General features: G+C 38.3%; 2 protein-coding genes across 3 annotated transcripts in view; both read right to left on the bottom strand.

The window, feature by feature from the left end:
* Positions 1-2,810, bottom strand: part of LOC103459147 (tetraspanin-9-like) — a 9,450-nt gene extending 6,640 nt beyond the window's left edge. Inside the window, exons 1-4 of one of the 2 annotated variants that reach the window (XM_008400474.2) lie at positions 2,556-2,810; positions 1,306-1,344; positions 999-1,063; positions 712-903 (exon numbers count right to left, since the gene is read on the bottom strand). In XM_008400474.2, the coding sequence (XP_008398696.1) occupies positions 712-903; positions 999-1,061 (255 nt within the window). In that variant the 5' untranslated portion in view covers positions 1,062-1,063; positions 1,306-1,344; positions 2,556-2,810. Of the gene's footprint in view, positions 1-711; positions 904-998; positions 1,080-1,305; positions 1,345-2,555 lie in introns of both variants that reach the window. The other variant, XM_008400473.2, reaches the window with a different exon arrangement.
* An 860-nt stretch (positions 2,811-3,670) lies between these two features.
* Positions 3,671-9,193, bottom strand: LOC103459145 (UPF0577 protein KIAA1324-like). The gene is made up of 11 exons (XM_008400471.2): positions 9,032-9,193; positions 8,572-8,709; positions 8,222-8,494; positions 7,872-8,045; positions 6,972-7,161; positions 6,811-6,907; positions 6,643-6,744; positions 6,073-6,199; positions 5,826-6,004; positions 4,641-4,803; positions 3,671-4,081 (listed from the first exon to the last, which is right to left on the bottom strand). The coding sequence occupies exons 1-11, from the start codon at positions 9,176-9,178 to the stop codon at positions 4,010-4,012; spliced, it is 1,662 nt and encodes a 553-aa protein (XP_008398693.1). The 5' UTR covers positions 9,179-9,193; the 3' UTR covers positions 3,671-4,009.
* Positions 9,194-12,942: the final 3,749 nt, after the last annotated feature.

The following is a 12,942-nucleotide window of genomic DNA, read 5'->3' as shown; positions in this document are numbered from 1 at the left end:
TGTCAAAAAACAACCAGTTACACATTCTACAGTATGATGTCAAAAAAATACCAGTGACAAAAGCAAAACTACGATGTCAAAAAAACAACCAAAGTTACAAACTAAACTATGATGTCAAAAAACTATCAAAGTTACACATTCTAAACTATGATGTTGAACAAACAATGAGACACAAACTAAACTATGATGTCAAAAATGACATAAAATGAGAAATTCTACAGTATGATGTCAAAAAACAACCAAAGTTACATATGCTAAACTATGATTTCCAAAAACAACCAAAGTTACATATGCTAAACTATGATGTGGAAAAACCTCATGAGATAAAATGAGAAATTCTTACTATGTGTCATTTCAAAAATAATGACACATAGTAAACCAGGGGTGGGCAACTCCAGGCCTCGAGGGCCGGTCTCCTGCAACTTTTAGATGTGTCTCAACTTCAACACACCTGAGTCAAATAATGAGGTCGTTAGCCGGACTCTGGAGAACCTGCCTGCACTTAGGAGGTGATTCAGCTGTTGGATTCAAGTGTGTTGGAGCAGGGAGACATGCAAGAGATGCAGGACACCGGCCCTCAAGGACCAGGATTGCCCACCCCTGTACTAAACTATGTCAAAAAATGACATAGTAGAGTACAGAATAAAATCTCACATTGATCACTAGAATAAAAATAAAATAATAAAAACAGTTGGATGCTGCGCTACTCACACTCAGCAGCAGACACTTGTTCTCCTTGATGGCCCCCAGGCAGCCCAGGAAACCTGTCACCATGACAACGGTGCCCAGTGTGATGATGAGGTTGGAGGCAGAGAGCGCGGGGAAGGAAGGAGACAGGGTGGCGAAGCTGCCCTGGGAAACCGAAAGCCAAACTCCGACTCCCAACAACCCGCATCCGCCCAGCTGGAAAGAACAAAAAAAAACAGAAAATAAAATCCTAATCATAAAATTATTTGATTGCTTTGATCGCATCACTGTTAACAGTTGTAAGAACTTACCCAGAAGAAGAGGTTGAAGAGGAAGAGCATGTATTTCACACAACAAATGCAACCCCGAGCCATGACTAAAGACAAAGGGATCTGCTCAAATTAAACAGAGAACAAAAAAACAAACAGAAATGCTACAATTTATCATTCAAGTCTAATTTTAATCCTTCAAAGTTCCAGAACTGCTGGAAAAACTTCTCATGTTTGATGATTCACGTTTTCTTTTAAACTGAAGACCACACAATAAGTTCACATAGCACTTTGATTCACTTTATTTTGGCACCAAAACCACATTAAAGGAAAGAAGCTATAAACTCACCACTTTAAGAAGGAAGACAACTCTGCAGCTTGAAGGTTTCTGTAAAACACAAATATACCGTTATAGTCTGGAAATTATATGACAGACGGAAAATAAGAGGAAAAACATCTGGATATAAATGATTTTGTGACACAAATATTGTTGAGAAGTTAAGAAAAAGCAAATTGTCTGAAAATTTGACTCAAAATGTCTCAATTGATTTAGTTTAACACAGTTTCATGGTTTTTTTTCATCAACTATTACAAATCTATATTTGTCGTCACACCAACATTTACTCACTTTGGTGAATTCAATTTATGTCACACCAGAAAATTCGTATTTTCTCTTGATCAAAAAAATACTTTTTGTGGTTTAGATCAGTGATTCTTAACCTTTTTTGAGTTACCGAACCCCCCAGTTTCATATGAACATTCACTTATTCTCGGTGGAACCCAGGTTAAGAACCACTGGTTAGATAATCATTTTATATTACAAATTAAGAAAGCAAAATATGCATTTTTTATTGTCCTTTCCATTGTGGTACTACAACAAATACCACAAACTATTGTGACATTTTAAGATTATATCGTCCAGCTCCAATATTTATATTTCATAGAGTTAATTTGTTCTTTATAATTTTAGCAAACATTACTAATTGTTATTGTAAAAAACACGCTTGAATCTAAATTGAAAAAAGTGTCAAAAAACAGAATCAAAAAAAAAGAAAATCCAATTTAAAGTTTTTCCCCCTGACTTTTGTATTATCAAAGGAAAAAAAAAATTACGTTATCAGAAAACTTTCGAAACTCGCAAAAACCTAACAATTTTATCCATAGAAAAACACACGTTTTTATAAAATAAAATGTCTTAAAAAAGAGAGAAAATGTTTCTAATAGTTTTAGTTAAGATTTTTGGACTTTAATAAAGTAAATTATTCGAAACATCAACTGTCCATTTCTTATTTTGTGCTAAAATATATCGACTGGTTAAACAGTCGACATATTTTAGGGATTCTACGCGTTGACGTAAACGATACGTCACGGCGTCCCCCTCAGATTTCGCCGTTCTCAAAAGTTTGGGGAATAAAAAGTGGACGAAAACGTAAAAGTGCAATTTTAAAACACTTCATGTTTATAGTCAGATATAGATACATGTAATTCTTTGTGATAAGCAAATGAACCGCTTCTCTTCGCCTCGTGCCGTGTTTGCTGTCCATGTTCATGCAGCCAAAAAAAAAGTGACGAAGAGGAAAAACAGGGATAAAATCTCACCGTTAGCTACGAACTGGCGTCCATCTTCTCACAAAAAGTCTGGCGTCTCTTACCGCAGAAACCCTCACATTCTGCTTCCGCGAACAGCTGGAGTCTGTTTTAAAACACAAATCCAGTAGCTGGAAACCGCGACAGAGGCTTTGGAAATCCGTCGACGGCTGGAAGTGAAGAGATGTTTCCCCTGCGGATGGAGGGCGGAGCTGGACAGGAGGCCAGGAACGGGTTCGCTCCTCATTGACCAGCCGGCGCACTACCCGGCTACCACCGCGCTATTCCAACGGGTGGAGCTTCTCTCTTAAATCAGGGACACGCTGTCGGTTTAAATAAGGGAAATTATCACAACACAATATGACTTTAAATTAAAATTCTTCTGGTCCAGATGCTAATAAAATATGTCTAACATTAATCAACGAGTAAAAATGTTCATATTTCAAAAATCTTAGTTTTGTTGTGTGTTTTTTTTTACAATCCAGAACTTGTATATTACATTCAGCAAATTTGGTTTTACTTTCTGGAGATTACAGGCTACTCAACAAGATTAATCATTTAGACTTTTTTTTACTTGGTCCTCTGCAATTGTCAAAGTACAACATATGTAATGTTTAAAAGTGCAAACATTGAGTCTATAAGTTTTCTAGACTTGAGGATCTTCTCTGAAATTAGCTTGTATAAAACGAGGCTTTTTCCAAAACTTATTATACTTTAATACTATAATTTTTCTGGAACAAGATTCAAATTCATTAGAGCTCTAATAGTTTTTACAAACATCTATGATACTGGACGTGACCTGGAAAACAAAACAATACCAAACTAAAACAATGATCATTTATCTTTTTCAGGGATGAAATGTGTCCCAATTTATGAGTGCGTACCAAACGAATTTGAAAAGAAGATTCTTTGGTTATTCATCTGCAATCATTTTGTCTTATTTTAAACATTGGAAGAGAGAAAACAAGGCTTTTAAAGTCCCAGTGTAGTCAACTCCAGCATTATTACTAAACACACACAAAAAGCAGGTTTTTGCTCTGGTTAAAGCGGCAGTGAATTTAATAAATATTTTCTAAACACATTTCAAAAACTAATCTGAGATGTTACTGAAAAGAGAACAACCAAAATGCATTAAAATTAAGTTTTATAAACAGTTTTTGTACAAAGTTCGCCTCCATTCACTCAACATTGACTTGAGAGACCTTCTAATAAAGCCAAACAGGACTTTAATAAACGTTATTTATCATAACAATATAAATACACAAACCTGAACAGAAAATAAATAAAATACAAAACGTACAAAAAACATTAAAAGGAACGTTTTTGTTTTTTGGTGCAGTTTTTGCATCCATGGAGTTAAACTGTGGGGGAAAATTACGATGTATTATCCAGGCTGTCTGCAGGTCAGTAGAAAAAAAGACACACAGGACTCTGGACAGCGAACGCATCACCGTCCATCAGGGAACTCATCCCAGGACCCATCGATCGGCGTGGGAGGAGTTGAGCTGCACCGACTCGCTGCTCTCTCCGCCCTCATGCTGACAAACACAAAACAAATCAGATGAATAAAAACCTTCCAACTGGTGTCATTTTTCTCACTTTAAACATTCACAGCAGCAACACAAATAATTCTTAGTGCAAATATATTACAAGACTTGAAATAAGTTTAAACTAGCTTACAAGTAACATTTCAGTAAGATATAAGAGCTTGTTTAAGTAAATTATAGCTTAATATTAATGAAAAGTAAAATAATCTGCCAGTTAGACAAGAAGGGAAAGATATCTTGTTCCACTAACAGATTATTTCACTAATAACTGCAACTTTTTCATCAATATTAAGGAATTATTGACTTAAAACAAGCTTCTATATCTTAGAATAGCATCGCATAGCATAAAATAAAGCCTAAGTAAAGTCTGTCCAAGGAACAAATAAACATCATAAGACATGAGTTGACAGGTGCCTGAGTCTGAGAGGTGCTGCTCTTTCATTAAATGAGAAAAAGAATCATTTTCGTTTCGTCTCGTTTCAGGTGTGCTAATATGCTAGCAGTGGAAGCGAGGCCAAAGTTTGCTGAGATGTTGTGTTTTTCTGCCCACCTTGTTGGCGATGGCCCTGAGTTTCCCCAGCAGGGAGGGTTTCTGGGTGTAAACCACGTCGTCCTCGGCCTCCTCTCCTTCCGCCAGCGCACAGCTGTCTGCAGCTGGAAGCTCACACTCCTTGTTGGCCGACATCACCAGGCGAGAGTATTTATACTCCAACCTGGACACAAACATCACTGGGGCTTTCAGCACTGGACAAATTTAAAAAAACATTAATTTATCTGATAAAATAAAAAAAATATTTATACATCCAGATTGTTTATATTTCCAATCCTTTTAAAACATTTATTTCATAAATATTTATTTTGAAAGAATTTTATGAATGTAACATTTTATTACAATATTTTGAGGTACTATCATGATAAAGATATAAAAGTTCCTGATAAATGATTGATTATTGATCTTGAAAAGCATTCCCATTTGAAATCGGCTTCTTAAAGATTTAAAAAGCTTAACTGCAAAAATGAATTGCATTTAACACTTTTTTCAAACTTATTTATAAAGTATTTTCTCCACTATTTGTTCTACAGAGGAGAAAATAGTAAAAATCAAATTTCTGATGTCAGTTTTTAAGAATAATTTAAATATTGTTCGTTCAAATTTATTGAGATGATCAATACATTTTTTATATATTTTAATAAATAAAATTAATACGTAAAAGTGTAATAATTAAAATAAATAATTAATAAAACACACTATGCAATAAATGACTAAAACTACATGCAATAAATGTATAAAATTTAAACATCGTTTAGAATAAACAACATTTTTTTATTTGTCTCAATTTAAAATAAAAAAAAATGTGTTTTTGTCCCTGATCAGCACATCAGTGAGGTTTATTTATTTGTTTATTTTTTTATGTATTTCTGGGAATGTTTTCTGCAGCAGACCTCCTCTGTTCTGTCTGGAGTAAAACACCTTCTACTGAAGAAACAGGGAAAAATTAAAGTGAATAAATAAACGTTTTGTCTTATTTATTGTCCCAGTATGCAGTTTATCTAAACGGCTTCAACTCTGTTTATTCTAAACAAAAAGTTTCTGTTGTTTTTGTTTTCAGCTCTATGTTGCAGTTTTTACAGTCAGAGTGAATCAGCTGCAGTTCGTCTCCACTCTGTCATCACATCGAGTTCCCCTCTAAATAACGTCTGACTCAGTTAATGGCCCTGCTGCAGGAGCTCCCACCTCTTGTTTTTCTTCCAGAAATAGAAGGTGAGGGAGACGAGCAGCACGGCGACGAAGGCTCCGACGCCGAGCCCGACCTTCAGCCACAGAGCGATGACCTCGCAGGGGGCGGAGCTTCGGGAAGGCAGAGCCGCGCCTTTGGTGCACAGCTTCGGTTCGTTCCACACGTACAGCGTTTCCTGAAAGGAAGCTGGGATTAACTCTTGGGAGACGTTAATCTGCCAGACTGAAGTGTTTCCTATGCTACCTGGATTCCCCCCCTGCAGGCCCCCTCTATCAGGTGGTAGTCGGCCTCGGTGCAGCGCGGACAGGCGCTGGCGCTCTGCCACAGGAAGTGAAACGTGCATCCGTCACACGTCCCTGCAGGACAGGAGCTGCACAAACCCACAGTCAGGTGAAACAGTGCCTTTTTTAACATAACTCTCTAATGTTCAACTGTTTAGTTTGGGAAATTCAACCTAATGTTAGTGGCGTTTCTGTAGAACGTAGGTTCAGCCAAGTCAATGCTGAAAATCAGATTTATGAAAAGTATTTAACAGTTTAGAGGCTGAAATTATGCAAATTTCAGCCTCTAAGACAAATTTCTTAATATTATTGTAATTATTTATTCTCATTTGGCATTTTCTCAAAGCTGTTAAGCTTTTCAAGTCCAACTGAAAACTTTTATTTTAATATGATTTAAAATTATTTTCAACTGTTGATGCTTAAAGTTTCCAGTTTTTATTGCTAATAAATAAAAATATTTTATGAGAAATAAAAAAATAAAATGGAAGTTAGTGGGTGGTTGGATGGATGGATGGAACCGGGTCAGCTGCACCTGGACACAGAAAGTCCCCCTCTGTCTGACGCTTCCGGGTCGCAGCGGACCGTGATGACTGAACTCCGACCCTGATCACAGGAAGCTGTCGCCTGCGTTGACCTGGAGGAAAAGCTCGTTAAACCCAGAACCAACCAGGACCGATAAAAATCGCCTTTCTGTCTCCACCTGTAGAAGAAGTTGATATCCGGAACGTCGTTTGGATTTTCTGGGAACAGGTCTGGTTTGGCGTTCACTCCGCTGAGAACCGTGTCCACTGTTGCTCCTGAAGAGAAGGACGGGTCAGACCGGCTTTTACCAGCAGGGGGCGACACACAGCAGACTTCTACCTATGAAGGTGTCGGCCAGGCTGATGGACTGGGAGGAGATGGCCATCCTGAAGCCCCGCCCATCTCCTGGGATGATGGTCGACTGGCACAGGAAGCTGTCCACCGTGTTGACGAACTGAGACAGTTCACTCTGGTCGTCTTTGCTGGACACGTCGGTGACGTTATCGGTGCAGACGGCAGCTCGTTTCCCCTGAGAAGAAACGGAAACAACACCGTTTCTCTATTTTTAGCGCTCGGTTTTTATTGGTGCTCCCAGAAAATGTTCATAGATGAGGCCAGTAAAAATTCACGGGGGGATAACTAAAAGAAAAAAATAGTAATAATTGTTAAAAAAAAATCACTTAACATTTTTTGTATTGTGTTTATTTATTTATAAGGTTTTACATGTTTGTCTTCATTGAAGATGACTTTGGGGCTGGGCACCACTTTTATAAACTAGGGAAAATGATTAGGGGCACCGTAAAAACAAGATCCTGACTTTAAAGTCCAAATTCTAAAGAAAAAATCAGAATTCTAAAGAAAAAAAAGTCAGAATGTTGAGAATAAAAGACAGGAAAAAAGTCAGATTTTTTTAAATGGTCCTAATCCTCTTCCGTACTAATAACCCCCATGAAGGTGCCACTGTTTTTAAATACTTGAAATAGTGAACCGTTTTATTTTTTTTTAATAATTCATAGAAAATGTGGATCTGAACAGCCTTTATGTTTCAAGTGTTCCAGATTTTATTTTAATAGTTTTTAAAATTTTATTTTCCTAAGCCTGTTTATTTCTGTAACCACACAGTCAGAAGATCACAGGAAGTTTCACTGGTTTTTTTTTGGTAAACTATAACGTGCGTAAATAAAAACTTCGTATTTTAGGAATGAAATAACTTCGGACTGATCTCCAGAGGTCAGTTACCTCGTGGCCACAGAGGCTGATATTGAACAGGTGCAGGTACTTTGTGCCTTTAGAGGTGAAACTTGGCCCCAATATCAGCGAAGCCACATCACTCATGGGGCTGAGGTCAAAGGTCAGCGTTCTGTTGTTCTCAGTGTGGGTGAAAAAGCAGTCGCTGAAGCAGCGGGAATGCTCCTGAAAGAATCAACAGTTTTGATAATAATCCAGCTGATCTTTTTGTAAGTGTGTCTGTTACACTGTAAAAGTCAAATTTACATATAAAAATCACGTATTTATGATGCAAACACTGCAAAACACAAGAAAGAACAACCAGAGTCCCAGTCCAGACTGGGATTACTGGACCTCTGCACCTTGTTGCTGATGCTTCCAGGTCCACAGGCGATGCAGGCGTCCTGGCCGTAGGTGTGCCGTCCAGCCAGGTGCGTGTTGGCCGGACACTCCTGGCACCTGTTGGTCTCCCGGTCGATGAAGAACCCGGCGGGGCAGGGGACGCAGGAGGAGCCGGCCCGCTGCGAGTTCTGCGGGACGAGGGCGCAGGCCCGGCACGCCGACGCCACCCCGTCCAGGACGTTGGTCACCTTGATGGAGTAGATCTTCACCGCGTCGCTGACGTAACGGCGCACCTGCAGGTTTAACCCGCCGGTTTTAAAGAAGCGGTGGAACGGGTCGGAGAGGCTTTGCTGCTGGAGGTTTTACTCACGTCCAGAGCGTGGCTCGTCCTCTGAAAGGCCCAGGTGTACGTCACAGAGGCGTTTCTGGTCATGCTGTGGGAAAACGCCTGCTTCCCCTTGCTGCCCTCCCAGGACTCCACCACTGTGGTGCTCTTCCTATTCACATCCTGCAGGGGGCGCCCAAGACAAAACAGAGAAAAACTCAAAGTGCTCACTTCTTCTCCTAGGTAACATGTTATTTTTTCTCTTCTGTTTCCTCTCAGTAATGTACTTGTGAGTTCTAGTGGCATCTTGAATACTGAAAGTCTTTCTGCTACAATTAAAGGTTTTAGTAAAGTTTTTCCATTTATCCTAATAATTTACTAGATTAAGAGTAGAGTAACTTTAACGTATTTTAACTCAAGAAAGAGGAAAAAAGTATTTGGTAACAAGCCGCCTCAAGTACTGAGTAACTAAGTAATTTCTGCCAACACACACTGAGACACACACCATCATGAAGTAGAGCTCACAGTCAGCAGAGCAGATCGTCTCAAACACAAATGTGATTTTTCCGATCTCTCCACCGGTCATCCCTGAGAGCGACGCCGGCATTCTGAAACCAAAAACAAGCAAATCTGTACAAAAAACTCTAAACATTTTTGCAATTAAGATAAAAAGAAAAACTTTTGTTGGTAAATATGTTTTACCCAAACAAGTGGCAGTTTTACCTTCAACCAGTTCAAATTCTGTTACAATCTATCCAATTATTAATTAATGAAAAAAACCCAAAAAACAGATCATCCATAAACTTTATTGATGTTAATTAAAGCAGAGTTGAGCTTCACATTGATGTTAGAAATATTGTTTAGCTGCAAATGATCGAGTGTTCCCTAAAGCAATGCTTTGTTACTGCATTTTAGGCAAAAAAAATGTTTACCGTATTTTCTGCACTATAAGGCGCACCTAAAAACCTTCAATTTCCTCAAAAGCCGACAGTGTGCCCTATAATCCGGTACGCCTCATATATGGACCAATATTGAACCACAGTGTCTGTCACTTGTGTTTTAAGAGACACTGGAGGACCCGCAGAAAATTTATATTTAAAAATTACAGACTATCTTTCTATCGTTTTTTTTTGGGAGGGAAACTGGAGCACCCAGAGAAAATCTATCCATCTATCCATCCATCCATCCATCAATCAATCAAAGCAGATCCATCAAAAAATGATGATACAAGGACAGAGTAATGGCCATTAGTCAAACATTGAGATTAGTCAAATCTCAATGTTTAGGAAATTCTCTGCATACAAAATTAATGTGGAAAAAACACAGATCCTGACAATAAATTACTCCCCACAGCAGAAAATAAGGGATACCTACAAACTTAAGTGGAATGAGAAATATATTTGGGGGTAAACATAACCAAAACAATTGACAAACTCTATGATGCAAATTATTTAGAAATAAACCACAATATTAAGGATTTGGGGCGATGGATGGACATTGGCCTGGATCTCAGTTCTAGAGTGGAGATAATTAAAATAAATATTTTACCACAACTGTTATACCTGTTTCAGTCCCTGCCACTGACTATTCCGCAAAAACAATTTGTAGAATGGGACAGATGGATTTCAAGGTTTAACGGGAAGAAACCCAGGGTCAGATATAAAACACTTCAGCTCCCAAAAGACAGAGGAGGTCTGGGTTTACCAGCCCTAAAAGAATATTTCTGGGCCGCACAAATTAGACCTCTGGTATGTTGGTGCAATGATGATTATGTTTCAAAATGTAAAAATCTGGAAATAGGTAGAAAAGACATAGAAGCTAAAAATGTGATAGCACATAAAATACTCTTAGGCAAATTAAGCAATAAGCTAGATTCAATAACTGAGGCTACAATTGAAATATGGAACACAGTAATTGATAATTACAAGTTAGAGAAGGAAACAAGGAGTTTGAGCTGGTTTGCTTGGGATCCGAGGTTTAAACCAGGTTTTTATGATATAGGTTTCAAACAATGAGCAAATAAAGGTGCCAGAGCACCTTTATTTGCTATTAAAACTATTAGTTTTAATAGTTATTAAAACTAATAGTTTTGATAACTATTAGTTATTAAAACTAATAACCAATAGTTATTAGTTATTAAAACTAATAACTATTAGTTATTAGTTTTAATAACTATTAATAGTTATTAAAACTATTAATAATAGCTTATTAATAGTTTTTTTAATAAGCTATTTAAACTCAGCAAACTGCTGAGTTTAAATAGCTTAAAGGAAAAATATGAACTGGAGAACCAAGACCAGTATAGATACTTGCAAATGAAAGATTATTATGAGAAAGAGATAAAAACCAGCGTAAATAAAATAATAGAGATATTTCATAAGGCCTATGAGGGAAATAAATTCCGAGTTATTTCAGCACTGTATCAGGGACTGATGGCAGGCAGGAAGACATCTACTATGTACATTAAAGAAAAATGTACAGCCACCTGCACAGCCACCTGCACCTGTGTTTGGAGGGAATTTAATTGGAAAAACATAATTAGACTTTTTATAACACCAAAGATCAGGACCAGGATGGTATCCAGTTCACAGCCATGCTGGAGACTTTGTGGCCAGACTGATGTAGGTCACACGCACATATTCTGGTCCTGTCAAAAGCTAACCACATACTGGCATAATGTTCGTCTTATTTTGAAAAACATATTGGGATATGGAATACCCAGATCATGTAAAACACTCTACCTGGGATGCCTCACACACGACGTAATTCAAAGGATGATGAATATCTGTTAAAAATATTACTTTCAGCAACAACAAAAAACATCACAAAATGATGGTATTGACAAGACCCGCCTACGGTGAAGGCGGGTCTTGTCCGTAGGCGGACAAGACCCGCCTACGGTGGAGCGGTGGTTGAGCATTGTGGAGGAGATCTTTGTGATGGAGAAAATCACACAGACTAAGATTGCAGGAGGACCAGTTTGTTGTTGAATGGGAAAAATGGAGTGATTATAGATGTAAGGAGGAGGCCATTTTTGTATCCAGTTAAATATGGACATGGATGTTTAACATTGTATATGAAGATGAATGTATTGATGCCTCTCCACTGTATGTGTTCAGAAATGTTCAATAAAAAATAAGTATATATATATAAAAGAAAATCCCAGGTAGTAATGAGGAAATTATGTATTTAATAAAGAATCAGGAACAAACTCAGAAAGACAGGCGGCACTGGAAACGGACAGACGAACGATGAACAAATGACGAGGACCCGACGAAGGACAGAGACAACAGGTGGGGTTAAATTCCCAGGGAAGCTAATCTGGGACCTGGACACAGCTGGGAGCAATCAACAGGGAAGACATAGACTCACAGGGGAAACGGAACTAAAACACAGAAAAACCTCAAAAATAACTACACAAAAAACACAGATCGTCACAAAGATGTTATGCAAACGATAAGTGAAAGCTGCCGTCTCCACAGACAGGCAGAAGAGAGAAGCAAAGAGTGGTTTGGAGAACCGTCCATCCATCAAGTTTGTAGAGGCGCTCTAGCCTCTACAAACTCCACAGAGAACTTATGTTTAAAGTAGAATTATTTCACTAATAGACAAAATTACAGACAATATCTGTCTGTCTGTCATTTGTGTTTGAGGAGAAACCGGAGCACCCGGAGAAAACGTTTGTTCAAAACAATGTTAGTTGATTTTACTAACAGAGCAAATTACAGTGTCTGTCACTTGTGTTTTAAGAGACACTGGAGCACCCGCAGAACATTTCTATTTAAAAATTACAGACTATCTTTTTTTTGTGGGGAAACTGGAGCACCCAGAGAAAACCTATCTATCTATCTATCTTTTTTTTTTTGTAGGGAAACTGGAGCACCCAGAGAAAACCTATCCTTTTTTTGTAGGGAAACTGGAGCATTCAGAGAAAACCTATCTATCTATCGTTTTTTTTTTGTAGGGAAACTGGAGCAAACAGACATTTATTGGGGAGGGGAAATGGATGGGAATCTTACCCTTTTACTGTGCTGTTGGCAATCCTCAGTGAAGTGCACAGTGGTGGACTTCACTGAGGGAAGTGCGACAGGCTTGGTATTGCTAACTTTCTGACGACTCAGTAAAGGTCTGGTTTTAGTGTCGTCATGTTTGTCAGCAGAACACACCGATCTTTTCGCACAGTTCTTGGAGGTACCTGGCAGAGTCTGGTGGCTTATGATATTTTCACCTTCACACACTCTTTCCATTTCCATCAAGGAACGCATGTCTTTCCTTTCAATATCACAAAGTTCCTTTTTCTCCTGCCGTTTCCGTTGTATTTGGGAATCCCAAGAATTAGTCAGAGACTTCATAGCTGCAGCTTTTTTCTCTTTCTCCAGGTTTTCACGCTTTTGTTCTGCAGATTCCCGCTGTTTC

The sequence above is a fragment of the Poecilia reticulata genome, linkage group LG23, assembly GCF_000633615.1.
Source record: "Poecilia reticulata strain Guanapo linkage group LG23, Guppy_female_1.0+MT, whole genome shotgun sequence".
NCBI classification, from domain to species: Eukaryota; Metazoa; Chordata; class Actinopteri; order Cyprinodontiformes; family Poeciliidae; genus Poecilia; species Poecilia reticulata.
This window is presented reverse-complemented; position numbering and strand designations above follow the sequence as displayed.